Genomic DNA, 26,099 nt, shown 5'->3' with positions numbered 1-26,099 from the left:
AGTCTAATATTCTAGTCAAACAAAGGCTACAATCCATAAGATTATTAACTATAGTCAACGTTGTATGGCATATTTTGAAAGGCAACTTATATAGAGATATAGAGATGGACGGATATATAAAAGTACTACGATACTATAATTATCGTGTTTTTTAAATAATACACAAACTTATTTTTTTAAAATTAAATATGATTTTACAAAGTATTTTTACATCATCGTAATTAAATAATTTAATTATAATTAGTTATAATATTACAGTTATTTATAACTAATAACTTAATAATTTCATTATTTGGTTTATATATAGTATATTTAATATTTATAAATATAATTTTATTAAATTATTTTTATTTGTTTTATTTATTATTAATAATAACTAAATAATTGATTTAATTATTTTAAATTATTATTTTTTTTGCCTCTAACCAAAATTTAATAAGAGCCCAAGCGACAAAATTGAAAACTTATTATGCTTTGTCTACTTCTGTATATTTGCCGCTACAGTGATTTGGCGCTGCTATGAGCGCTAAACGAAAAGCAAAAGAGATGTGATACTCCACATCAAAACTAATATTTTATTCAATTGGTGTGTTAAGTACAAATATTTAAAATTCTGTAAATATTTTTTTTTATTAAACATTATAATAATTAAATATTTTAATAATAATTAATTGAAGCTTGGAATTATGTATACAATTTTTTTTACGTTCTCTTCAAATAATATATATTCATAACATGACTTCCTCCTTCGTAATTATACATTATAAAAAATGAATTTAATTATTGTTATTATAATTTACTTAGTAGTGTTATGTAAATTTTTTATTTATTATTTTTCTCATAGTTAAAGAAAGCAAATGTAACCGTTGAGGTGTCAGAATCAATATTATTAAATAAGACATTAAAAATAAGAACTGTTATTTGATGATCACAACTGCTATTTGAAGAATAACGGTCATTTTTAACTTCATCGAAATTCTTAATATGGATTGTTAAGAAAACTGACATTATAAGTACATATATATCAGAATGAGCGAAACGTTTTAACGATTTATTTAGTAATATAAGAAACAATTTAGGTGAAATAATTTTTTAATTTTTAATTACAGTGGTGAATATTTTTTTTAGTGATATGTAATTTAAAAGTGTTGATATTTATTCGCTTATATTTATTTGGCAAATAAGAAAATTATCATATATTATAAAAATATAAGAATATATTATACCTATATCCTAAGCCTAATATTATAAAAAAACAAAAAAAGCTAATATTATATAAAATCATATGTGGTAAAAATGCTACAAAAAACTAAGCTTTCTTTAATATATTCATACATTGTTAAAAACTTTATTAATACATTTTCATAACGACAAAGTCATTTATAATAATTTCGGATATATTTCGCAATGGGTATCGGTTATCTACCAATTGGTAATTTAACGTAATTACAATTATTAAAATCAATTTTAAAATTAAAGTAATTTAGATTTATTATTTTTGAGAATTTCAAAGGTTTACGTATTCTGTAATAAATTTCGAACTGTTATATGCTATGTTGAGTGTGTTGAAATCAGATGGTCTCACTGATTTTGCCTAGAAAACTGACCATTTTTTATTTATGATAATGGGATTGGGTTGGCTAAGATAGTGACGACATTCGAAGTATGCTTTATAAATTGAATATTTAAAGTTATTCAGTAAGGTTATTTCATGCAATGATTCCAAGGTAATTTTTAATATAAATCGTGTTATATATGATACTTTCATTGAGAAGCAACGCCACTCCAAGCACGTTTACACTATAAAAAGATTTACAGATAAATATTCCATTTCTCATGGAACATCCACACAAACTACACACAATAAAATGTGCTAATATGGTTCGATAATTGTAAATATAAACATAGTATTGAACTGATCGTATAATTATTCAACAATTTTAATAGTATCTATAATTACATATTATAATTCTAACAGAATAAGTTGTATTTTCTCTGAGATTTCCTTATTTTTCGCGTTTATCATATTATTGTTATATTGTAATTATTATAGTTATTATTAAATTATTAAAAAAAAACAGTGATATTCTGCGACATATAAGTTCAATGGTACTACTCTTGAAGAGAGTCTTGTAAGCTAACTTTAACCAACCTAAAGCATTTGACAAACGAAATATCGTCTTTTGATTCCTGCTCTTCCGAATAGGGGTAAGAATATTTCCGAGGTAAAAGTTGCCTATTAAAAATGCTGACAAAAATAACCTTATACTTATTTTAAGTATAACTTGGTAGTAATTGGGTATCTCTTATCAAATGGGCCATAGATAAAAATTAAGTTCCACAGAATGCTGGAATGCTAAAATGTTCGCAACGTTTCGCCTTCTTGGATATTTAAGTTGGCTCTTTCAGGTAGCGTTATGGTGATTATGGTTGATACCTGATCTCATGGAGGTACATGGAGGTACATACTATTAATCAGCGAGTGTGGCTATTAAAAACACTATGATAATGTCCTTTACTTCCAGTTCGTAGGTCTTATTTGCTTAAAAGTCAAATGGAAGATTCTCTGTTTTCTACATGCCTGTTTTGAAATTCGTCATAACTTAATGGCATGGACTGTGATCATGTAATGGTTCAAAACTATATAGAGATTGTACTATAACTCCTGCAGTAAAGTGACGAAATGTATATTTTAAATTTTTTTCCTAATTTTTATCTTCAATAACTGGATTTATATATAAATAGAAAAAAGTAAAAGCAATATTTATATTTTTTGTTTAAAAAATTTAATAATTACCCAATAATAACTTGGAAACATTTTATAACGCAGAGAAAAAACTCAACATTTTTTTATTATATGTTAGCCACAATTGAGCTTGAAGTCAAAGTCCTCTATCCTCTTATAAAAATAATAATAATCTCCAATAAGAATATCTATTGAAATCTACAAAACGAATTATTTTCGCACTTAATAGTAAACATCAATGCTTAAAAAGTTCCTTCCTTAGTGATATTTAATATCCTATCGAAATATCCCTATGGAACGTGACCCTAAAGATTTTGTCTTGTTCAAAATGTCTTTGTTTGCGAAGAACGACATTGACCCATAATAAATTAATTAAAATGCAAACTGCGAAATATTTTGCTGATTAAAATAAATTGTTTAGGAATAAGTTAAGTCAATAGGACTGTAGCGCAATATATGCAACCACATGCAACATTTCACACTTACTGTTTAATATAAATAAGTTAAGATTGACAATCTTCAAGAACAGAAGAGCAGCAGAAAAGTCCATAAAAAATCCCCTCGTTAAAAATATACCAAGTTTACTATTCTACGTGTAAACTACGCGTATGGAAATTAAATTCTGCTGAAGCATCAAATGACGAAAACAGATGAGTCAAAAGACTGTCCGCCCTCCGTACAATATGTCTGTCGGATTGTTTAGTTATCTGATCCTCATATGATATGAAATTGTCTGCAATCATCGTTAACGACCAATAAACAAATCAAGTATTTCATCATTAAATTTTGCTATAAAAGATTTGGTCAAGTGCGATTTAGATCAGTTCTGATCTGTATTCCTACGTACTTAAGCCGTTTCTGCGATTCTATACGGAGAAGTGCTAATTTTCTCAACCGATTGTGTTAATTTTGTAAACAAATAAAGTGAAGAATTTGACAATCATCAAATATGATGAAAGTATGAATAATTGATATTTTAGATATGAAAATATTGGAATTAATTCAATAAAATATTATTAATTATTACAGATTTTTACAATTCTGTGCATTTTGGGGATCTGTGTGTTTAATGTAAAGGCATTGCCAGCAACTGACTTATCCGCCGAAAGTAAGGTGAGTATCTTAGTTATGGTATGATGTGGTGAAAAAGTTTATAGATGAAAAATAAATTAAAATTGCAATACATTATAAATATATAGTATAATATTAATATATTTATTATTAAATATACAATAGTAGTAAATGGTAATAGTAATTAATTGTAATTAACAGATAGTCGAACCTCAAACAAACCAAATTTTAAAAATCTTCTTTGTTGAATAAAAGAGAATTTTTTGACTGAGGCGTATTTAATTTTTATGTGGATTTTATTACGATTCATTATTTACCAACAGTTAAAAATCATGAATGAAAACTTAAGTCGATATATAGGACTTTATTATCCATTTCCAAATTTCTTTCATTAAAAAAGAGTGTATGGTAATGTTTTTTTTAATTTTGTCCTGAGGTAAAAAAATATACAAAAATAATAATAATATATTAATAATAGTAATATAATTCATTTTTCGTTTTTTGATTAAAACAAGGTGACATAGAATCTTTGATCTCTTTCTTTCCTTCTTTCTTTCATTAAGTGTGGATTGAATTCATACACGGTATATATATATATATACGTATCGATTCTTAAACATATATATTGTAAAACATTGGAAAAACGCACCGTCCAACAAATGGCCCCACTGAATTGATGGATTACCCAAAGTAGGCCACGAAACGACTTGGGTCCTTTTTCGTCCTTCGATTCTCGGATGTCGTTATTGAGTTAAAACTAGAGTGGCTTCCGTTCCCATAACTACATCACTTGTTAATGCAAGCAGCTCATTTAGCTTGAGGTTGCCTGCCAAGTCCTCACCAACCCAATGGTTTCCCAAGACAGTCTTCCTTCTCCTTGCCAGTGCCGGACATTGGCACAAAATATGCACTGCTGTCTTGTAGACATAGACTGCAAATTCCTTCCTCAGCAAGAGTCATCTTTTTGAGGTAACACTTGAAGTTTGTCCCGTAATCAATAAGGTTACCCAGCTTAGTACGCTTAGTGAGCAAGTGCTCATCTATCTCCATTTATTAAGATAAAGTGCAGTTATCTACTTTTCGACATAGGCTGCAGTCATGTTGTAGTCATAGTTCTGAATATTTTGTTATGTACTTGAACATATAAAATTCAAAATAAAAGGATTATCTTTGTGTTCGCAAATTTCGGTACTTGTACAGTATTTGAAAAAAAAGTACAAAAGTACTTGGTATCGAAAAAGAAATATTATACACTTACTTTCATTTATTTTTATCCAAATATCTTTAATATCATACTTAAGTGATCATACAATAAAAAATTAAAAGTATTTTCATTCGAAATTTCATTTTCTAATGATACCAGTTTTTAAAATACCAGTTTTTAACAATTTATTATTTCTTATTTCCTTCTTTTTATAGCAAGATGATTTAAGTTTAGAATCTAGTGACGCAGAAGATCTAAAAGGTTCAGAAACATTTGGTTTTGGTTATTATCCTGCTTACTATGGCGGCTATGGTGGTTACGGTAGGGGTTATGGTGGATATGGCAGACGTTGGGGTTATGGTTATGGTGGATATGGTGGTTACGGTTATGGAGGTTATGGTGGATATGGCGGATACGGTGGATATGGTGGTTATCATCGTCCACATTACTGGGGATAAATTATCGTCTAAACTCTGATATAAATACCTGTAATAATAATATACAAATATTTATAACATATTGATATATAAACAAAATATATGAGTGTTAGTTACTTGATATGCTTTTGGATACTTCATAGATTTTTCATTTTCTCAGGTCTGGATAATTTGGTACATTTTTATATATATGTGAAATCTTAACCTACCACAACTAAGTTTGAAAAAATCATAGTTAAAATAATGTGCACTATCAAATTAAAAGTTCATTGCACATTAAAAGTCATATAGCTTTAAAAATTTATTCAGTAACTAGTCTAATGTTTAATGTTGAGTTAGTGCATCTAGGCACTTTTACTCTTTGATAGCTAGGGGGTTTCTGCAGAGTCCCACCCATCTCACTGACTAATTTGTGATTACTCTGAGATTATATAGTGCTAAGTAGGGCAGCCTGTCAGTTTTCGCATATAGAGAAACTAGAATAAATTATGAAGTGTCCATACATTATAGAGTATTGATACATTATGGTTCATTCATACATTATGAAGCATTTATGGTTCATTATAGTTCATTCATACATTATGAAGCATTTATACATTATATAGCATACACACAATATGGAGCATCTATACATTGTGGAACATCAATACATTATAGAGCATCCATAGATTATAAAGCGACCAAACATCATGGACCGTCCACACTAAAAAAAAATTACGGTAGTTGTGAGTACATACTAAAATGCATATATACATTTGTCAAAAAATATCTTATGATGATGAAGAATAGTAATAAAAAGTTTATTTTGACTATATAATTTGTAAACTATATTTAAATATATAATTCTTAAAGTGATATTCAGTGTACTTAGATTAGATTAGGTTAGATTTTAAGATGATTTAGGAACTTGTCACCACGTCACTGCATCCTTTGAGGATTACTTCAGCTTCCATTTCAGTTTTATAGACAAGTATTAGTTAAAAATGCCATTATGACCTTTGGAGAGATGTTGCCTAATACCGGTATTAGTGGATAAGCATAAGCATTAGTGGATAAGATACAGAATTTGTTCTGTTGTTTCCTCTTCTCCGCAACAAAGTCTGCAGGTATCGTTTCTAGTAATACCTAGGTTCGATAGATGCTTTTTAATTCCGTAATGCCCAGTGAGAAACCAGTAATAAGTCGAATGCCACTTCTGTTTAGCATAAGTAGCTCCCTAGTTCTGGCTTTTGACCGATACGGCATTGTATTATCCAAATCAGTCTGAGCTGCTCTTTCTAGCCACTCACCCAGTGTACTTAGAATTTTAAAAATTGCAGTAACAACTATCCAATTCAAAGATGTCAAATAATTTTTAGAAATCGTGAAAGGAATGGTGATTGTCTTGAATCCAAATGATATTTACAATGCCGGTGGTAGTTTCAATAGACTAATTTTTATTAAATCCGAAAAATGTGATGATAATAAATTATCCAATAAAACGCCCCATTTGTTTACGGTAAAAGAATAAGTATATCGACCTATTATTGAAGAGAAGAAAGAGAAACTGCATACCATGTGCTTGCTGAGTGCCTGGCACTGATGTCGGAAGAAACACCTTGGAGAGTATTTCATGAATCATAAGAATTAAAGCCAAGAAAAGATGTCTTTCATCAAATATATTGAATTTGGAGAAACACTCCGATCCGACTAAGCGCTACAATAGATCTTTGAGGGCACAGTGCTCTACCCCTTTTCACAATAATAATAATAAAACTGTGAATATTTTATACCCCAGACTAATCTAAAAAATTGGTAGTTAAATTCGAAATTATAAATAACATGTAAATTAATAATTTTTTGTTTGAGATCAGCAGCCCAAAATCTGTTGTTAGTTATTAAGTTTAAGAAGTTGACCCAACTTGTTGGCTAATTTAATGTATTAATCGACCATAAAATCGACAGAATCAAGAAATGTTATTTCCGAGACATGTTTTTGATCTGTCAATAAAAATCTTATTAAAAGTTCAAAAAATTATTAGAATAAAATTATATTGGTAATAATTCAGAACTTGGAGCTTACATTTTTATTGTATAACTAAACCAATGGAAATAATTGAAAAAATATTACTGGTCATTTTCGCATTATATAGAAAAAATATAAAAAAGTATAAACAAGAATACAAAAAAAATATATATTCACTTTGCTTAATAGGCGAACACCCTTTTTCAGTGAAAATAACTGGTGAAGGAAAAACTCTGTTTTCATAAAGAGAGTTTAAACTCTATATGGATAAATTCTGATGAAATTGCGGTACTGAAAAAGAAAACTACTACAGTCAAACTTCCATAAATCGAACTTCTATAACTCGAATTTTCTATAACTCGAACCAAAAACAGTGCACCAAGGTTTTAGAGAGCAAATTACATACAATTCTGCTTCCATAACTCGAACTTCTATAACTCGAATTTCTCTGTAACTCGAAAAATAATTTTCTTCCGTGCCGATAGGAATATGGGAAAATGCCTTCTATAAATCAAATTTTTGTTTTAAGTATAAATGCATTTTGCTGTTAGGGGAAGTCTCTTTTTCCAAACCAAATGTTTAATTTTTTTCTTTTTATGTTGCTTCTTTGTGCAAATGCTAGTCACTGGCAGCCTGGTTTAAAATAAATAAAATAACTTCCAATACTAATCTTAACGATTATATTGAGCTTGACAATGAAATTTGACGATATTATTGAGACTTTAGCTCTAAATTACTGGATCCAATTCTAAGCGCAACGGAATGTGATGATGAGGGTTCGGTGGATGTAATTGTTCATGAGGCTTCCAAGAATGAAGTAGAAGACTCATTCAATATTCTGAATTTATATTTGAAAATGAATGATAGTACAACTGATGATCAATATGAATGATGAATAAAGTGGAATCTCTTTTTATTAAAAATAAGAAAATATTAAAGTCCCAAACACTAATTTCTGAATATTTTACTTCACTATAACCCCTGTGCTTTATTTGGTTGCAAATAAATAATGAATAAAATAATAATGATTGTAATTCTAGTTTCTTTCAAAAAAAAAAAAAATAAAAAATTCTCTAACTCGAAGTCTCCATAAGTCGAATCTTTTCTTTGTAAAATTGGACTTCGAGTTATGGAAGCTCTGCTCAAAAAGTATCGGAATTTTTTTTTTTTTTTTTTATTATGTTGGTACACCCTTTCTTGACATTTCACAAATGGTACAAATTTTAGCGCCATCTGTCAATTAGTTTGTTTACAGCAGTTAATGTGAGAATACCTCAAGTATTCTCACAGAGAATACTTTCCTTGAGAATACCTCAAGGAAATTCTTGTTGTACGCGATTTTTTGACCAAACACGGCACCACTGTCATCGCTCAGGCACCATATTCGCCAGATCTGGCGCCGTGCGACTTTTTCTGTTCCCGAAACTCAAATTGCCCCTTCGTGGTAAGCGTTTTCAGTCGATTGAATCTGTAAAAGAGAATTCGCCGAAGGAACTAAAAGCCGAAAAGTGTAATGGAAGTTTGGGTTAAGCGTTGACATATGTGTATCGCTTCAGAAGGAGCATATTTTGAAGGAAATAAATTTGGAATAAAATTTGAATTTGTGTTTTAATCGGGGTACTTTTTGAGCTGGAGGTATATCTATTGTAGAAGTAGAACAGACATAAAAATGTTTAACGAAAATTCGATCATTTTTATAGTACTTAGAAATGTTTTAAACTATAATAGTATATATAACGCCCTTAGTTTATCTCAGATAGAAATTGATTTTTTTTTCTTTTCATTCGAGATTCTCAGTTATTTAATTGATCTCTCTTTCAGCACTCTGCCCTCTTTGTGCCATTATCATATAAGACCAGCTAAACTATAAGAGAACCTTGAATTTGTTTATGCCAAATTGCAAGGGACCCGTTAATTGAATTAGATCATTCTAAACTTAAATAGACAGAACTTGGTTAAATTTAATTATAATTCAAACGAAATTAAATTTCTTTATTTCTATTCATGAAGTTTAGCAAAATCGGTGAGAAATTAAAACTAAAATATGAAATGTTTAAAAATATTCGTTATTATATTAGCTTACGATCAGTTTGTTTAATATTCAAATACCTCAATATTTGTCTTAGTAATTAAGAAATCAAATATGATATTGTTGACCTGCTAAATTGTAACGCACATAGAGAGCAAAAAAAAGGTAAATAATATTATTTATTTTTGCTAAATTTAGTGAAGTACGTGTTTTCCCTTAAAAGTAAATTAATTTATGTAAAAACTTTTATTATTGGTTAAAACTTACTTCATTGAACGTGACAATATTTTGCTATATAAAAACTAATACCTAAAAATAATTATAATAAATTTAATTATATTAAATACTGCATGTTTTTAAATTAAAAAACAAATAAAATTCATTCATTCATGCGTTCGAATAAAAAAAAAATAATGTTTTCTTTGGTTTTGTATAATACCCCTTAACTCACTTGCTTATATTCCAAAGTTGTTATTCTAGTATTACTGTTACTATGTTATTGAAATTACATATATCAGCAGAAGGTTACGCCGCCTGCAATAAACACTGTGATGTAATGAAGAAGAGTCTATGAAACATCTGATCACCAACTGTGGTGAACTAGACCACAGAAGAAACAAAATATTAGTTGCATACCAACTAGAGGATAAAGACCTTCAAAAACCAGCTCCTTACTCTAAAGGAGCTGGTTCAATTCTTTGAAATACTAAATGTCTACATACAAAGGGGTGCACAATAGACCAAGCTGGTCGCAGTGCAAAAACGCCTTAGGCTAACCCATAAAGCATTATACACATACATTACATATATCAGCAAAAAAGTGCGAAATTTTGGAAACTACTTGGACTCACATAGGTCTAGGTCTAGCTGTAATACCATTAACAGTGAGACTTATCTCAACTATCCCTTTAGTTAGTCTGCTGTTTTTAAATACTTTTACGATTGAAGATTATTCTTAGGGCAACTGATTGTAACTCTTGTAGATATGCAAAGTATAATTCTTTTAATCCGCTCTTTGTTTTTCAGGACGGAGCAAGCAGCATTACAAATCTTAGGACTTGCACAAGCTTCAGTCTAATTGTATTATCATCAGTTTTACTGCATTTCTCTATGGTACATTTAAGGTACTCATCCATTTCTAGTAAGTCTGCTGTGTTCAAACCTTTATAAGATTATTAAAGAGATTGTATGTAGCCATAATATTTTCTTTTCAAGCTATTATAACATTTTTTACTTATCCTAAAAATGCTATATATCTATGAGAAAAAAATCTGAACGGCAACAATATAATAATATTTTAACGTCAACTCCTTAACTAATCTGATTCAAATCTAAAAATAAATAAATTTATTAAAAAAAACTATTCTATATTATCTAATCTAATTTCTGAATTTTTTATCTGAGACTGAATTTAGATATCAAATCTTCTAATGCGCATCCATTTGTCAGAAACCTTGAATGAATTATTTAAATGGAAAGTCCATCTTGAGTACAAATATGCAAAACCTGAAATTAAAAATTATATTTTATTCCATTTAAATGAATACATTTTATATAAAATGTTTTCAGAATTGTAAAATATCTGGATTAAGTGGTATAAAATGAACAAAGCTTGGAATAAATAATCTATTTAATGAAGTGTTAACCAACTATTATTCAGATCTTGATTTAATATGTGTCTTAAGTAGAAGGAAGATTTTATATTTCTTCAGAAATTTTATTCTTGTTGTTAATCTATTCGAAAATTTTTATTTTCAGGTAATTTTTATTGTGGAACCGAAAAAAGTCACTTCTCATTGGCAGAAGTAATTTTAACTTTGGAGGTTATTTCTATTTTGAAAGAGAAAAAAGTAATAAGCTGTCTTCATAGAAGAGTTCTTTCGAAAAATTTTAATTTTGGAAACAAATGACACCCACCGGACAAATGCTCCAAATTAATAACACATTCACACTCTCTCATTTAGGTACTTACTCTTTTATATTAATGAGGAAACGTTCACATTATAATGAGCTCATTTATGCAGCTCATAGAACTTTTATAAACTTCACTTAAAAATATATTACACAAAAAAATTATACATATAATTGATATATTAAATCATTTATATACATTTTATATATTAATTACATATTCAATTAACAAAAATAAAGATTTTATTAAATATTTACTTTCTCAGTGCGTTTGTTTGCAGCTCAGCTGTTGTTTGTTTACATTTTACTTTATATGTAAAAGTAAATTTTTGTGTTTTTCCTTGTAGGAAACTTATTTTTAAGGGTTGCATTCAACATTTTTCGTCTTAAATGAGCTGATTTATTGTTAATGAGCTCATTTATATGAAAGTTCTTTGCATGAAAAATCATTTTCATTAATGGTTATTATGAGCAAAACCGTATAAATGAGACAGTGTGAACATGCTATTAAACTCAAAGAATTACTAATTATTTGCAAACCTAAAAATGATGCTACGATTGAAGCAGTCATTTTCAGTAAAGAATCCTTCCTTCAAATAGAGTTGTACGAGAACATATGTATGAGTAAAATCTCTTCTTCTAAGAATGTGTTGTTATATGTAGTACAATCGGCTTTATTTATAAAACAATTACTAATCAGTTTCAACTCGTTACTAATGATATGGTTGATAGGTTTCATTTGCTGCAGCATGGCGCCGTCATACCTAGAAAATTTTATTAGTCATACCAAAGTCACAACGTTGTCATCACAGCGGTAGTTCTAAGTTTTTTTTTTAATTATATATATATGTAATAAGCATTATAATACTAGAAAAAATATAATCCATATACGCCACTGTTCTCGATTCTTAATGATATGCCTTATTATCCTTATGTTTCATTTATTGGATCATTTTTAACATTTTTTGATATTATATTATATTTCAAGTCTGCAGTTCTTTGTGAGTACTCAATAATAAGTTGACTGTTATTTAAGATGTATCTAAATAATGAAACTGAAAACTTGTGGACGACATCTTTTTAACCGGCTCGTAATAAGCGTTGTGTGGTAAGTGTAAAGTGCAGAGAGACAGACTGACTATGTGCTTTATATACAAAACGTAATTATTCATATGAACTTGTATAATGCGAGTATAAACAATTTTTTTTAATTCAAGATAATTAAATTGAAGTTAATTAAAAACGTTTGAGATGCTGGTATGTTGATTTGGCTGCCGTCCGCTTTTATGAGTCCACAACTCATTAAATTCGTTTTTATTTGCCTGAGTTACTCAGCTCAGCTTACGAGTATTAACGGCATTTGACCTGCGTACCTGACAAAGTTTTTGGTCCGAGCTACTTTTATAATTTTTTATACAATACTATGTATTCGCTTTGTTGCTTTGCGCAATTATAGATACAATATCTTATATAAGGTCTCATAACTTTGTGTCTTTTCCAAAGAAATTTATATTTTTATTATAATAAAAATTGTTTACAAAATAAGTGCAGTGAAATGTCTGTTTGTCTTTTGAACTTGGTCTTAAAATTGGGGCATAACTAAAGAGAAGCTTTGCTTATACAAGTAAATATTAATATATCTAATTTGGAAATATTAATTTATATAATTATTAATTTATGAATATTTTAATATTTTTAAATTGAGAATATTTTAATAGTAAGGATCAGTACGACTTACGCATTGAAAGCTTTATGATCTTTAGATCTGACAATTTTAATAATAAAAATCTTTCAACCAATAATAAAAATGGTTTTTATGGAAGAAGTTCCCTAAAATAAATATTCCTGAATTCTATAATTTTAAAATAAAGCTGAAAAAAAAATTTAAAAATTCGAAATCAAAAAAATTTAAAAACAGTTCTGCAATCTATAAAAAATATTATGTGTAAGACTAGATGCTGGTACTAGCTTCACTAATACAAAACAGTTTTCCAGATCATTCAGATCAGTCATTCCAGATCCTATAATACCTTGGATTTAATGACATTACTATATTCCCTACAAAATTTTAGCGCAGATGCATAAGCACTTAAAATAAGACATTGCTGTTGCCTGGTTAAGTAGAAGAGATAGTAATACATTTATTATTTTAACTATAAAAATAGAGCTTTTAAGTTATATTTTAGACTTGGTTAATTAGTTTAAAGATCTCTTTCTTTGCAGATCTTGATCAACTATAAGACCTCACACAAAATACCATTTCAAGCATTTAAGCCCGAGTTTTTCCATTATACGATAGCATGATTAACCTAATTAGTTTTAAACTAAAGTCGACAAAAATTTAATTAATAGAAATTATAATCTCTTTTAACTTCTAAATTTTATCGAGGTTATCGAACAAAGTATTAATGATAAATTTTACCTAAAGATTTTATTTCAGTGCCTGTCAAATAATATTGTTGTTCCGGTTTTCTATAGGCGTACTATATCTAGACTCATTTGCGTTTCTAAATTTCTTCTGTTGCTCTAGTTTGACCTGCTTAAAGCTACAGATCGGTAGAGACATAGTTCGGTGCCCATTTCTGACGTAATACTTTACTTTAGTTTCAGGACTAACTTTCCGTACGGACATGACGACACTGATTTAGACTTTCGATGCTTTGAGGCATTTGAGGCATCTATGTACAAGAAAAAAGTTAAATGTGCTAACTATATTCTATAAAAATAAATGATAAGATAGTATTTTCATCTAAAATCAATACAAAAATATGCTCAACAGCTTTTATTAAATTGGGTGATAAGATAGTATGTATGTTTGAGTAATATGTAGTTGAATTCTAATAATTATTTATTTATTGTATTAAAAGGACATTAAAGCTTAGCCAAAATCAGAGCAGTACATCATAAAGACAACTATTTACATTTCTTTTATTACAACACTGGACATCTCTAGTATACTATATTATAAGTTGAATTATTTATTAAACTTATCCTTAGTTCACTTTCATTTGACTTCGACTATTTCTGAGTTTTTTGTAACTATAAGATATATCTTTGTATTTATGTTAAATTATAGGTTATCATGATGATTCTAAGAATTCCCTTATGGTGTTTTCGATTGGTAAATCAAAGGTACTCTTTTCAATCGAGATGTTTTTTTAATGCACTTTTAGTGCAATTTTCATTTTCTATTGGTGAATCTGGAGCAAAATGTATAACACTCGAGCTTAATTTATAACACTCTAGATATTATCCAGAATAGCAGAATTACCCTGAAATTAACAGCTGTTTAATATGATTTGACAGATAAACTGTGATTTGTTTCAATATATGTATTTGTGAAAAATATAAATGTCTACTAACACTACTACAGAAAAGTAAGATTACTCTAAAAATGTTCGATTGGGCAACAAAATTTGAAAAATCCAAAGTAAATCTATATTAAATCCAGATTTAGCAATAAAAAGCGCCATTAGTGATGTTGATCTATTGTGTTATACTATTTAAATACTTTTAAAAATATTATTAATTAACTTAATTAACTTAATAATTAAGCGCCATTAGTGGTGTTGATCTATTGTGTTATACTATTTAAATACTTTTAAAAATATTATTAATTAACTTATGAAGTGCAAAAGGCATACTAAGTTTTAATTAATTTTTTAAGTATAAAAGCATATTAAATAAAAGGGGTCTAATATTTATATATTGGAACAGATTGAAAAATTTTTCTTTCCAGACACATTATGTACATAATACATAATAATTTTTTCTTAATTATTTTTTTATTTCAAATATTTATTTAATTTTATTTTATTTATTTTTTTTTTAGCACTTCTTTAAAAAACTAATCATGTCATCTGTTCGCTTATGTGCTTCGAATATTAATTAATGTATACATTTACGTATTGATTTAAATTTTTAAATTATTTATTTTTCATTATTATGCTTTTATCATTATTTTTTCAAAGTTTCTCAATTTTTAGGAACGAAATCAGATTTTATCTGTCTAACAATTACGGGACGATTATTAACTGCCGAATATAGTATTTCAAATAAAATATATTTTTCTTATTTATTATATTTATTTTTTAAATTTAATTATATATCATATTTTATAAATATTGTTATTATTCTTATATATTCACTTGTTTTATTAAATTCCTTTTAAGTTTTTAAAAATGTTTCTTATGTTTTCGCTTGAGACTGGTTTCATGTCCATTGAATTTGTCGACAATTTGCTTAGATTTGTTGTGACGTGCCTTGCGTGTGTGCTTCTCACCATTCACGTTCCTGTGCTTCCGCTCTGATTCATCCTGGTGGTGATGTTGTAAGTGCAATAAGGTTGACTCCTTCTTATGTCTGATCTTATTATGTGGCACTGCATCACCCTTGTGTTCACGCTTGGCAAGTACTCTACCATGTGTGTTATGTTGGGCTTTCAGTTCATGATGCTTCTTCAGATCTTCTGGTGCAATCGATTTATTGGCTTGGGCGAAACCGACAAGAGCCACAAAAAATATTCCAACAAAAATTAACTAAAATAAAAATTTAAAATTTGATGTTTAATTAAAAAAAAATGTATATAAACAAAAAAAAAATGTTAATAACGCGTATCGATTTTCCGTTAAAAATTCTTTATTGTATCTGATAAGATAAAAATTTAATTATGAATTCCCATTTTGCCGTTCCAGAAAAAAAAAACTTACAGATAATTTCATTTTATTTGTTTTGGTTTAACCGCGCTTTAAACACGTCCGTCCTGCTAGGGTTCGTCTGTGAAACTAAAGCTGGAAAAACGTTTCACTGCGGGTTTTATCGTCTGTATTGCCATTGAGACGTTTGCCTTTGTATTGCTCGGTATGTGCTTTTGTGTGCTTTCTCTGTTATGGAAGATAGTTATTAATTTTTAAAAAAATACTTTTAATTTTTTTTCAAATGTTTATTATTTTTGGTTACTTTGAGTTAATCATAGGTAGAGCAATATTGAACGTTGTTCTTTCAATCGAAATGCTCTCTAAATCTATATTTCATAAAATCTTGTCATATTGTGTAAGGTCTATGTGTATATGGCCCAATAGGCATACAACCAATTATTTTTAAATGAAGTACTTTGAGTTAATCATAGAGAAATATAGATTGTTGTTCTTTCAATCGATATGTACTGTAAGTCCATATATCATAAGATCTTGTTATATTGTACAAGTCCTATGTGTATGTGGTCCAATAGGCATACATCCAATAATTTTTTAATGAACTTGCAACGCCAACACTAAATTGTGAAAACTCTATTTTCACTATTTTATCAAAATAGACGTGGACTTAATTGTGGATAGCTTTGCTATAAATTTAAATCTTAATTGATAATAAGAGATAAGCATGTAAACAAAAATATCTGATTGTAGTTTATAAAAATTAGAAACTCACACTTCTTTATCGGTTGTTTTTTACTATAGATATTGTACGACACGTAAAACCACATAATATTAGATACGATTTAACGGGTGCAACAGGTCTGGAGCAATACAAAATGCAATACTTGGGGTGTTTGAAAAGTTTTAGACCTGACGGAGAAGTAAATAGATCAAAATGACAATTGTATTTCTATTTTATTAACAATACTTTTAAATACAATCTTCAAAAAATCAGAGCTTTGAGTATGAAAGTATAGTCATATTTCATTTTTTTTTTTAATGGGCCGACTTCAAATCTTTGTAAAATTTGATTGCAACAAATGTTATTAAATTTAAAAGTTATGATCAAATTTTCAAATATAAAAAAAAATAATACCCTATTTTTGAAGTGAATTATTTTTGCCTAAAGCTACGCTTCTTATGACGACAAACAAGCAACTTTTCTATAAAGTTAAAATGGTTCGAATAGAAAAGAAAAGACAACAACAAAAATTTAATTAATTCATTGAAATTTGACTGACCATACAACTCTGTTTCGGGTATTTTCAAGTACTCATCATCAGTAGTCTTAAGAAATATTCGAATTTCTTTTTAATTAGTTTATAGTCCTTATATAATTTGCTTGGACTGCAAGTGCCAGGCTAAGAACTCGCGCCTGACAAATTAGAAGCGATAGGCTTGTCCATATGTAGCTAAGGCTGCACAAACTTTCAATGCTTCAGTGCTTTAATACCTTGTTACAAATGTAATCGTGCCAAAGTATGAAACTAGGCCTATTGACTTATTGTGTTACAGTATAACAGCTCATTGTCACCTTTTTGACAGCTCATTGTCAAAATCACCTTTAGCAAGTCTTTTGAAAAGTCTAAAATCTTGTTTAAATGCACCTCCTGAAGCTGACCAACATTATTAAAAATATTAGGGGCCTATATTCAATCGATGCCGTGTAATAACACTAAACAATAACAAAGAAGATGTGAAGCGCTTTCATCTTCCTTCCTACAATTTCCATAGGAGTGATTAAACGGGAGATTTAATCTTTTAATATGCTTCCGCAAACTATACCCATCAATGATATGCTAAATTTTATCTTAATTGAACGTGGCCCACTTGCATATACATTGTGACCGAAAAGTTTCCGGAAAATTTTAAATAAAACGCAAAATTCTTAATCTTCATCAATATTTATTTTATCTCCTTCAAAATATGCTCCATTAGAAGCGATACACAAATGCCAACGTTTCTTCCAATCATCAAAACATTTTTTATAGGCGCTTTCCGGTATGGCTTTGAGTTCCCTCTGCGAATTCTGTTTTACGTCTTCTATGGATTCAAAACGCGTTCCTCTGAGTGGTAATTTGAGGTTGGGAAACAGGAAAAAGTCACACGGTGCAAGATCAGGTGAATACGGTGGCTGTTCGATGGTATTTATTGAATGTTTGGCCTTAAAATCGTTGATAATGTTGAACAAATTGAGGTGAATCGGAACAAGCCGGGCGTTGACACGTCGCATACACAAATTGTCCACCAAAATCAAACGAGCCATCTCACGACCGATGCCTAGCTCTCGTGCTATCTCTCTAACACTCACATGAGGATTTTTGAACACGATTTCCTTTGCCTTTTCAATGTTTTCGTCGGTGGTAGAGGTCGAAGGTCGTCCAGAACGCGGCATGTCTTCGACGGTCGTACGACAGTCCTGAAAGGCTTTGTACCACTCATAAACTTGAGTTTTCGATAAAACTGATTCCCCATAAGCCTTTTGTAGCATTCGCAACGATTCTGCACACGAAATTTCGTTCGAAAAACAAAATTTGATGCAAACTCTTTGTTCAATATTTTTTTCCATTGTTTTTTTCGCAACGCACTACTGAGGTGAACTGGTTTCAACAGCTGCCGTAAACGAACTGTCCGACAGATCGCGCTCATTTTTGGCATAGTAATTAAGGACAGTGCTGCCAAACTACATAAACTTAAAATATCGAAAAATATACAGCGCGCGAATTTTAAATGAGAATTTCCGAAAGCTTTTCGGTCACAATGTAGATACCCATCCTCATATTGTTGAGCCTTTCCATCTTTTAAATTATTACAATTATTTTTAATAATTTTTTTCAATGGTCGACTTTAAATATTCAATTGCGGGAATAAGTATTTAGATGTTGTAAAGTTTTATAATAATGTATAATGCGTCTTTACAAATTCAATCCGATTTAATTGAAGTTTTCTGAAGCCAAGAAGTGGCCATAGCTTATGTAAGGTAAAGTGGAGGGAGAAACAAATCTTCCTCAATTATCTAAGATATCCGTTTTAGTTCCACTATTTTTTATAATAGCTGATAAAATAATGGTTATATTAAAACCAACCGGAAGCATTGGTAAATTCTAATGTCTGTCTAATGATAATGCTGTCAATAGCGGATGGAGGCACCTAAAAGCTTAAGCTCAATATAGTAATAAAGTATATCAAAAAATTGTTTCAATCCAATCAATATAATCTAATACTTATATAATTGGTAAACAGTACTAATAATATTATAATGCTACAACAAAGCAATTCTGTACCACTTACAACAAAAAGTTACATCTGTAGGTAAGAATAGTTAAGTGCTAAAACATGGCACATTATTTGAAATTTTACGTCTGAAATATGTAATTGAAGTGGTCTATATATTCACTGGTCTAAGGAATAGTGAAAAACGACAACAAAGTTTTTTGCTTTTAATTAGTTTAATTTTTGGCTGTATGGTTATTTAGATAATTGTCATATATCCATCTCCAGTAGTCTTTAGAAATATTTCTTGGATTAAATTATTTGTAAATAGTTATTTTTTTATTGCCAGTACCAAGATCTGAAACCCATCCCTTGCCAAATCTGAAGTGCAGAAATATAATTTATAACTAATAATTGACCCATGTTATATTTTTATTTTTTGTTCACACTAGGCGTTCTCTAAAATGTCTCAGTAGTAAAATGGAAGCCCCTTGGTTATTAGTGGTACTTATCTTTATAATTTTTTATCGGTGAAAAACTTGGCCAATTGATTTTCAGCAACTCTTCGGTTGATAAATTTTTGACCAGCGATCGAAAAAATGGCAGTCAGACAATCCAAAGACGGGTATATATCTTGGATTCATCTAAACTTCCCAACAAAGTTTCATTAATTTATTTTTTTGAGTCATTAAAGATATCTGTGGCCTAGCATTATTATAATGAAATACAATTCCTTATTTTTGGACAATTCTGATTACTTGTCCTTATTTTTTTGGTCAAGTGCTTGAATTATGAGCAATACCATAATGGACTGAATTTACCATTGAACTACTCTGAAGCATTTAGTAATAAACAATTTCCTTCCAATTCCACAAAATAGTCAACTTAACCTGGTTTGCTGTCAAACCAGGCTTTAAAGTTGTTTGCGGTTCGATAATGATCACTCGTTTATTATCGTATGTGATCCATTTTTCATTACATTTAATGACTCGCTTCAAAAATATTTCGATTTCGTTGATTTTCAAGAGCTTTGTACTGTTGGTAATGCGTTTAATCAAATTTCTTTCCGTTAATTAATGTGGTACCCAAACGTTAGGAGGTTTTGGGCAGCCTGCTCACTGCAAACTGTCATGTGGTTGATATTTAGTGCCTCCGCTATCTCGTGACAATTCACTCATCGGTCCTGCTCTACGAGTTGCAAAGTTTCATGGACGTTTTTAATGACGGTACAGATCCAGGTGCACCTTTGACATGGATGTGTCCAATAATATCCGAAAATTATGATATTTTTTATATATATAAAATGTAATTAAAATAGTTAAGTATTACTCAAATATTTATAAGTAATATATATGTAATATATTTTTTGATAACATTAGTTTAGGTCACACCTGTTTGGATCATTGCTCATAGAACCGTTGCTCGTAGATGTTGTAGATGATGATTCTTTTCAGTAATCCTTATTAAATCCTTTCTCCTTTCTAGATTTAAATATTTATCTTCTTCATTCAATTTATTTTGGGATAAATCATTCAATAGTAGAAATTAAAATTAGAAATTAAAAAATTATTATTTTTAAAAGTTTCAAAAATTACAAATAAAAAATAAAGCACCTCTTCGGACAGTACAAAATCAATAATATTGTTAGCTCTTAAAAGTAGGCAATTATTTTTACGTTTATTAAATTCAAGAAAAACTACATTTCACGCGGTAAGTTTGGCGATGGCCAAATCGAGAACCGGGACACAAAAACCACTAACACAACCAAATTTTGGTTAGACATGATTATTTGCAAGTATTTGCACCCTACTCAAAACGTGGAACATACCGGGTGCGCTCTGCGCCAATGCAGAGCTCATTATCTGCATCTAAAAATGCATTGAGAAAGATGTTAAAAATCTAGAAGAATTGACAACTCTCTGCGTCACATATAAGAAAAGTTCTGGAGATAAAAAAATAATTGTAAAAATTCAACTAATGAATACAAGTAAAATATATACAAAGTGTATAAATGGACACTAAATTTAGTTAATCAGGCATGCTCTGAATTTCGACTTCATTTCAAATCGAAATTCAATTTGAAACGGAATGAACCCGTTTTGGGTGTTCCAGAAATCGAATATTTTCATGCGGTTTCAAAATGAACTCAAAATGAATAAAATGAATTTACACATCTATTTGTTGACGTTTTGTAAAATATTCAATGCTCTTAAGTGAAATTTTTAAATTAAAATAAGTAAAATAAAAAAAAAACAGTTTTTATAAAATGTTCGGAATGTTAGCATTGGTGGCAGCTGAAAATAATAGTCACACAAATGAAAAAATAAAAAGACGGATTTTAAGAGATTGCAGCAATCCGTTAGATTTGAATGAGTCGACGTAAGTGGCTAATTCATACTGGATGAAACAACGAAAAATAACGAATACTTTTAGCTTTATAAATTATTACAGGGTGAACAAAGATGCTTTTTGCATGCTGGTAAAAGTCGTAACACCCCACGTTAAGTTATCATCCATACCAAGTTCTATTCAGTTGGCCTGCACATTGCGTTTTTTAGCGGAAGGGGGCTTTCAAAAAGCGGTAGGCATCGACAAGCAAATAGCTTTGGGTAGGAGCACTGTTGGAAAAATTTTGACAAATGTTATCGCAATTTTGGAAAGGCGCATCTGCCCATCATGGATAAAATTAGAAATGTCGGACGCTGAGCGGAGTGCGTCTAAGCGCCACTTTATGCAAAAATTCGGGATTCCGGGTGTGGTAGGTTGTGTGGACGGAACACATATAAGAATGACAAAGCCTCATCGTGACCACCACCTTTTTTATAATAGGAAAGGCTATTTCAGCATTAACGCCATGATAGTAAGGACTTTCAAGTTCTTTTTGAAATTTCTTTTCAATATGCTACTCTTTTGTACAGATTTGCGACTACAAAATGACGATTAGAGCAGTGAATGCTAGGCGCGCTGGTTCTAGCCACGATTCACTAATATGGTGCGTAAGCAAGGCGCACGACTACTTCTGCCAGTGCTATGAGAGCGGTGAACGTGGAAGTTGGCTTTTAGGAGATGCTGGCTACTCCCTTCAGCCATTTTTGCTAACGCCATACAGAGATCCGCAGCCTGGAACGCAGGAGCATAAATTTAACGTTAAACACGCATCTGCACGCAATGTTATTGAACGAGCAATTGGCGTGTTGAAAAGCCGCTTCAGGTGTCTAGCCCGACTTCTTCAATACCAGCCCGAAAAAGTTTCCAAAATTATTAATGTATGCTGTGCGCTACATAATATTTGTAGATACTACAAGGTACAGGATGTCGAAGACGTTCACTTTGCTAATAAAGATGAAGAGGAACTAAGTGAAATATCGGCTAGTAGAGAAGCAAATACAATAAGAGATGACATTGCTAATAGCTTGCGTTAGTAGTATTTAAGGAAAATTTTTATTAAAACAAAAAAATGAATAAATTCTTAAAATATTTTATTTTATTTATTGGAGCTTAAAATTAAAAAAAAAATTAGTAAAATTATTATTTTCTTTATTTACATAACTTGAAACTGATTTAATTCAAAAAAAATGTAATTATACTTACATGTTATTTTCACAACTTTTAAATTCACAACTATTTCGATATGTGGTTTTAATCACATGTTTTTATGCGGATTCGGTTTCTAGAGCAAGCAAATTCATTCGATTTCATTTGTGAAATCGCAAATGAAATGAAAAAAGCAGAGCACCAAAATGTGAATTTAAATTGAAATCGAATTTTTTTATGCGGATTCGAATTCTAGAGCATGCCAGAATAACTTTAAAGAAACAAGGGCATGATTCACATTGCTGAAGAAGTGCCCTGTCCGAAATAAACCGGTGGTGTTTCCGGGGTAGTAATAGATTCATATGAAAAAGAGGGCTATACTACCAGCAGTTGGAGCTGGTTACACTATTCTGACTAAACATAGAATATGGCACCTTGAATACTGTAACAGTCAATGGATGCAAAGTTACTAACAACTGGTGGGATAGAAATAATTAGAGCAGACTCTATGAGATGCTTAATTCCCGATCTGGACTTCTAAGGGTATTAGTGATGGAGTACTATGGTACTAGTACTAATAGTCAATTTGAGTTGAAAACTACATTATCATCTTTTCAAATATTCTTCTTAAATACACAACTTCGAAGTACACACTTTAAACGACATATTAATGTGTTTCTTTATATTATTGGATACAGTTATTGTATACTGAATTTATACAGAACAGGGGGCGACCTTCTCTATTATTCTGCTTGAACCAGGAATGTATTAACATGATATATATCCTTTAGAATCCATTACTTTAATATTTAATACTTAAACTTATGTTTACAACTAATAACTAAAACAGATTGCTTTACTGAAGCGACATTCAGATAACTTTACAGACCACAACCCATATATATGTAGAATCGGTGCATGTTTAGACAAGCAAGTTAAGTGCAGATGTAGATACAAAACTACAAATTAGCTAGAATCCATTGCAAGTCGTACAACGTAAAACTTACGAGACTCCTTTAATTGTCAGGGATTGACTGTATGTTACTAACAGAATTGCTTACAAAGCATTGTCTGTACATTGTCTGATTTAAAATACTTTTGAAATATAATCAGTCCACAGGGGGTTATGAAATATCTACCCCATGGAAAAAAGTGGAGCAGATTATGTGCCAATGTCTGATAACTCTGATAAGACTAAGGTAGTCATCTAGGCAATCTGCGGCTCAGAACTTCAGATAACGTCGTGAAAACAGGAATTGCCACATTGGTACAATTCATTATAAACGTCTTAATCTACTCTGAATTGGCAACGCCACTATCTCTTTAAATCTTTGTTTCACCCTTTCCACTTTGAAAATAAAAAACCTCTTCTTGGTTTATGTGAGACCCTTTTATCCAACCTCTCAAATCTAAGTTAACCTTCCATGCAGTATATATAAATAAAGCATTATATTATGTAATAAAAATTTAACATTACATTGTTATTACCTTAACCCATTGAGAGTACATTCAAAACAAAATCAAAGCAATAATAATTCTTCTTATACTCGTCTTATCAAAGTACAAAGCAGCAGTTACCGCTAATCAATTGAAATTAATGATTTAAGAAATTTATTTTAGTACATATATGATACTTAAAAGCATTCATACATACATATATCATCATTATTGCTTCTAATACTGACTTGAGGCCTTAACATTGAAATTTTGAGTCTCGTCGTTATCACCAAAAAAAATTACAAAATAAATTCAGAATTAAACGGTAGACGAGGCTTGACCCATTTGTTGTTTATTTAATTTTTATTTGGCTACTTCTTTGATAATCAGAAATATTCGTTTTATTTGTTTTGAAAAAAAAAAACTGTTTCCTTCACGACACAAGCAAACTTTTTTATAAATTAGACAAGTCATTTAGATTTTTTACATCGGTTTTAAGCTATGGAAGTATATTTCAATTTTTTGCTTTGTATATATTATTACAATTCGGTCGGTTCCATTATTAAATATAATGTAATAGTACATAATATAATGTAATAATATAATGTATATAATTAATAGTACAGTGTGTACTATAACTGCACCATACACAGCCTGATTTTAAATCTCATTAAGATTTAATCCAAAGACATACATTATAAAATCTACAAACAAACAAATGCCTTGTTTGATGCTTTGACTTCGTTTAAGGAATAGAGCTTCAAGCCACCCAAAATCGCAAAAAGAAAAATGGAAATCTATATAGATGTCAAAATACCGCTTCAAGTCACCCAAATTCACTAAAAGAAAAATGGAAATCTATATAGATGTCGAAATACCGCTACAAACACATAGGTGCTGTACCTTACAATCAGCCAGAGTAAGTCGTCCTCAGCTGCTTTTAAGTTGAAGAATTTCGCACTGCGATAGTGCCCCACAAAGGGATCATGTCTCTGAAGTTCCTCGTATTGAACCAAAATCACAGAATCATATTTATTTATCCATTATCGAATGTCAACCTAAGATAGTTAAAGTTCATTACTTACTACAGTAATTATATTTATTTATTAACATTATTGCAAAATATATTTTAATAAACTAAATTCGTGGTCTAAACTATTGTCCTTAGTAGACTCAGGTATTGCCATCATTTAAATTTGATTGCTTAATATTAATTAAATCTAAAAATATACTGGTATATATGTTTTCTATACTTCATATCAAGAGCTTGAAGTTCTTATTTTAGTATTTAAAATTTTAAAAATTTTCTAATCTCGGAAAGAAGTCAAACCCAAATTCAAATTCATCTTCCATCCCATACATGAAACACAATACAATTCTGAGGATTGTAAATCTAAAAATAAAAATAATAAAAAATATTAAAATCTATTGTAAATCCATTTACTGTTTTTTTTTTTTGCGATGACTTTCCACCTAACACCTCTTAAGAATGGATGAAAAAAATTTCCAATTGCATGTCCAGGGATGCAATTAGTGAAACTTCATTCCAGTTATTAGGGATGATAGTTGAGATAAATTACCTTAGAAGTTTGGGTTAATTCTAAATTCTGTGACCAGCGTCACAAAAACCATGGTAATAGGGGTGAAGGAAGTAACTGAATCTCATCGAAGTATGAGGTCACATATTTATGGGATATATGACACATGGTAACAGAGGAAATGATGCTAGGCGTTGAAATCTTAGAGGAAGTGAGATATCTCGGGTGAACGTTAGGAGGTACTCGTTCATCAATGAGTTCATGTAAATAATCTGAGCTT

The 26,099-nt window shown here is 29.9% G+C and overlaps 3 protein-coding genes across 3 annotated transcripts; 2 read left to right on the top strand and 1 right to left on the bottom strand.

Annotated features, from left to right (window-relative positions):
* The first annotated feature begins 3,563 nt into the window (after nt 1–3,563).
* On the top strand, nt 3,564–5,593 carry LOC119683978 (keratin-associated protein 19-4-like). Its single transcript, XM_038097888.1, has 3 exons — nt 3,564–3,704; nt 3,776–3,859; nt 5,237–5,593. The coding sequence occupies exons 1-3, from the start codon at nt 3,696–3,698 to the stop codon at nt 5,477–5,479; spliced, it is 336 nt and encodes a 111-aa protein (XP_037953816.1). The 5' UTR covers nt 3,564–3,695; the 3' UTR covers nt 5,480–5,593.
* Nucleotides 5,594–15,525: 9,932 nt separating this feature from the next.
* LOC119683337 lies at nt 15,526–16,208 on the bottom strand. The gene is made up of 2 exons (XM_038096992.1): nt 16,113–16,208; nt 15,526–15,941 (listed from the first exon to the last, which is right to left on the bottom strand). Exons 1-2 carry the CDS (start codon nt 16,122–16,124, stop codon nt 15,579–15,581), a joined length of 375 nt encoding a protein of 124 aa, XP_037952920.1. The 5' UTR covers nt 16,125–16,208; the 3' UTR covers nt 15,526–15,578.
* A 5,607-nt stretch (nt 16,209–21,815) lies between these two features.
* Nucleotides 21,816–22,787, top strand: LOC119683600 (putative nuclease HARBI1). Its single transcript, XM_038097378.1, has 2 exons — nt 21,816–22,170; nt 22,229–22,787. The coding sequence occupies exons 1-2, from the start codon at nt 22,003–22,005 to the stop codon at nt 22,730–22,732; spliced, it is 672 nt and encodes a 223-aa protein (XP_037953306.1). The 5' UTR covers nt 21,816–22,002; the 3' UTR covers nt 22,733–22,787.
* The last annotated feature ends 3,312 nt before the right edge of the window (nt 22,788–26,099 follow it).

The sequence above is a fragment of the Teleopsis dalmanni genome, chromosome 2 (genome assembly GCF_002237135.1).
Source record: "Teleopsis dalmanni isolate 2A chromosome 2, ASM223713v2, whole genome shotgun sequence".
Classification (NCBI taxonomy): domain Eukaryota; kingdom Metazoa; phylum Arthropoda; class Insecta; order Diptera; family Diopsidae; genus Teleopsis; species Teleopsis dalmanni.
The sequence above is the reverse complement of the archived record's forward strand: the minus strand, read 5'-3'. Positions and strand labels throughout refer to the sequence as shown.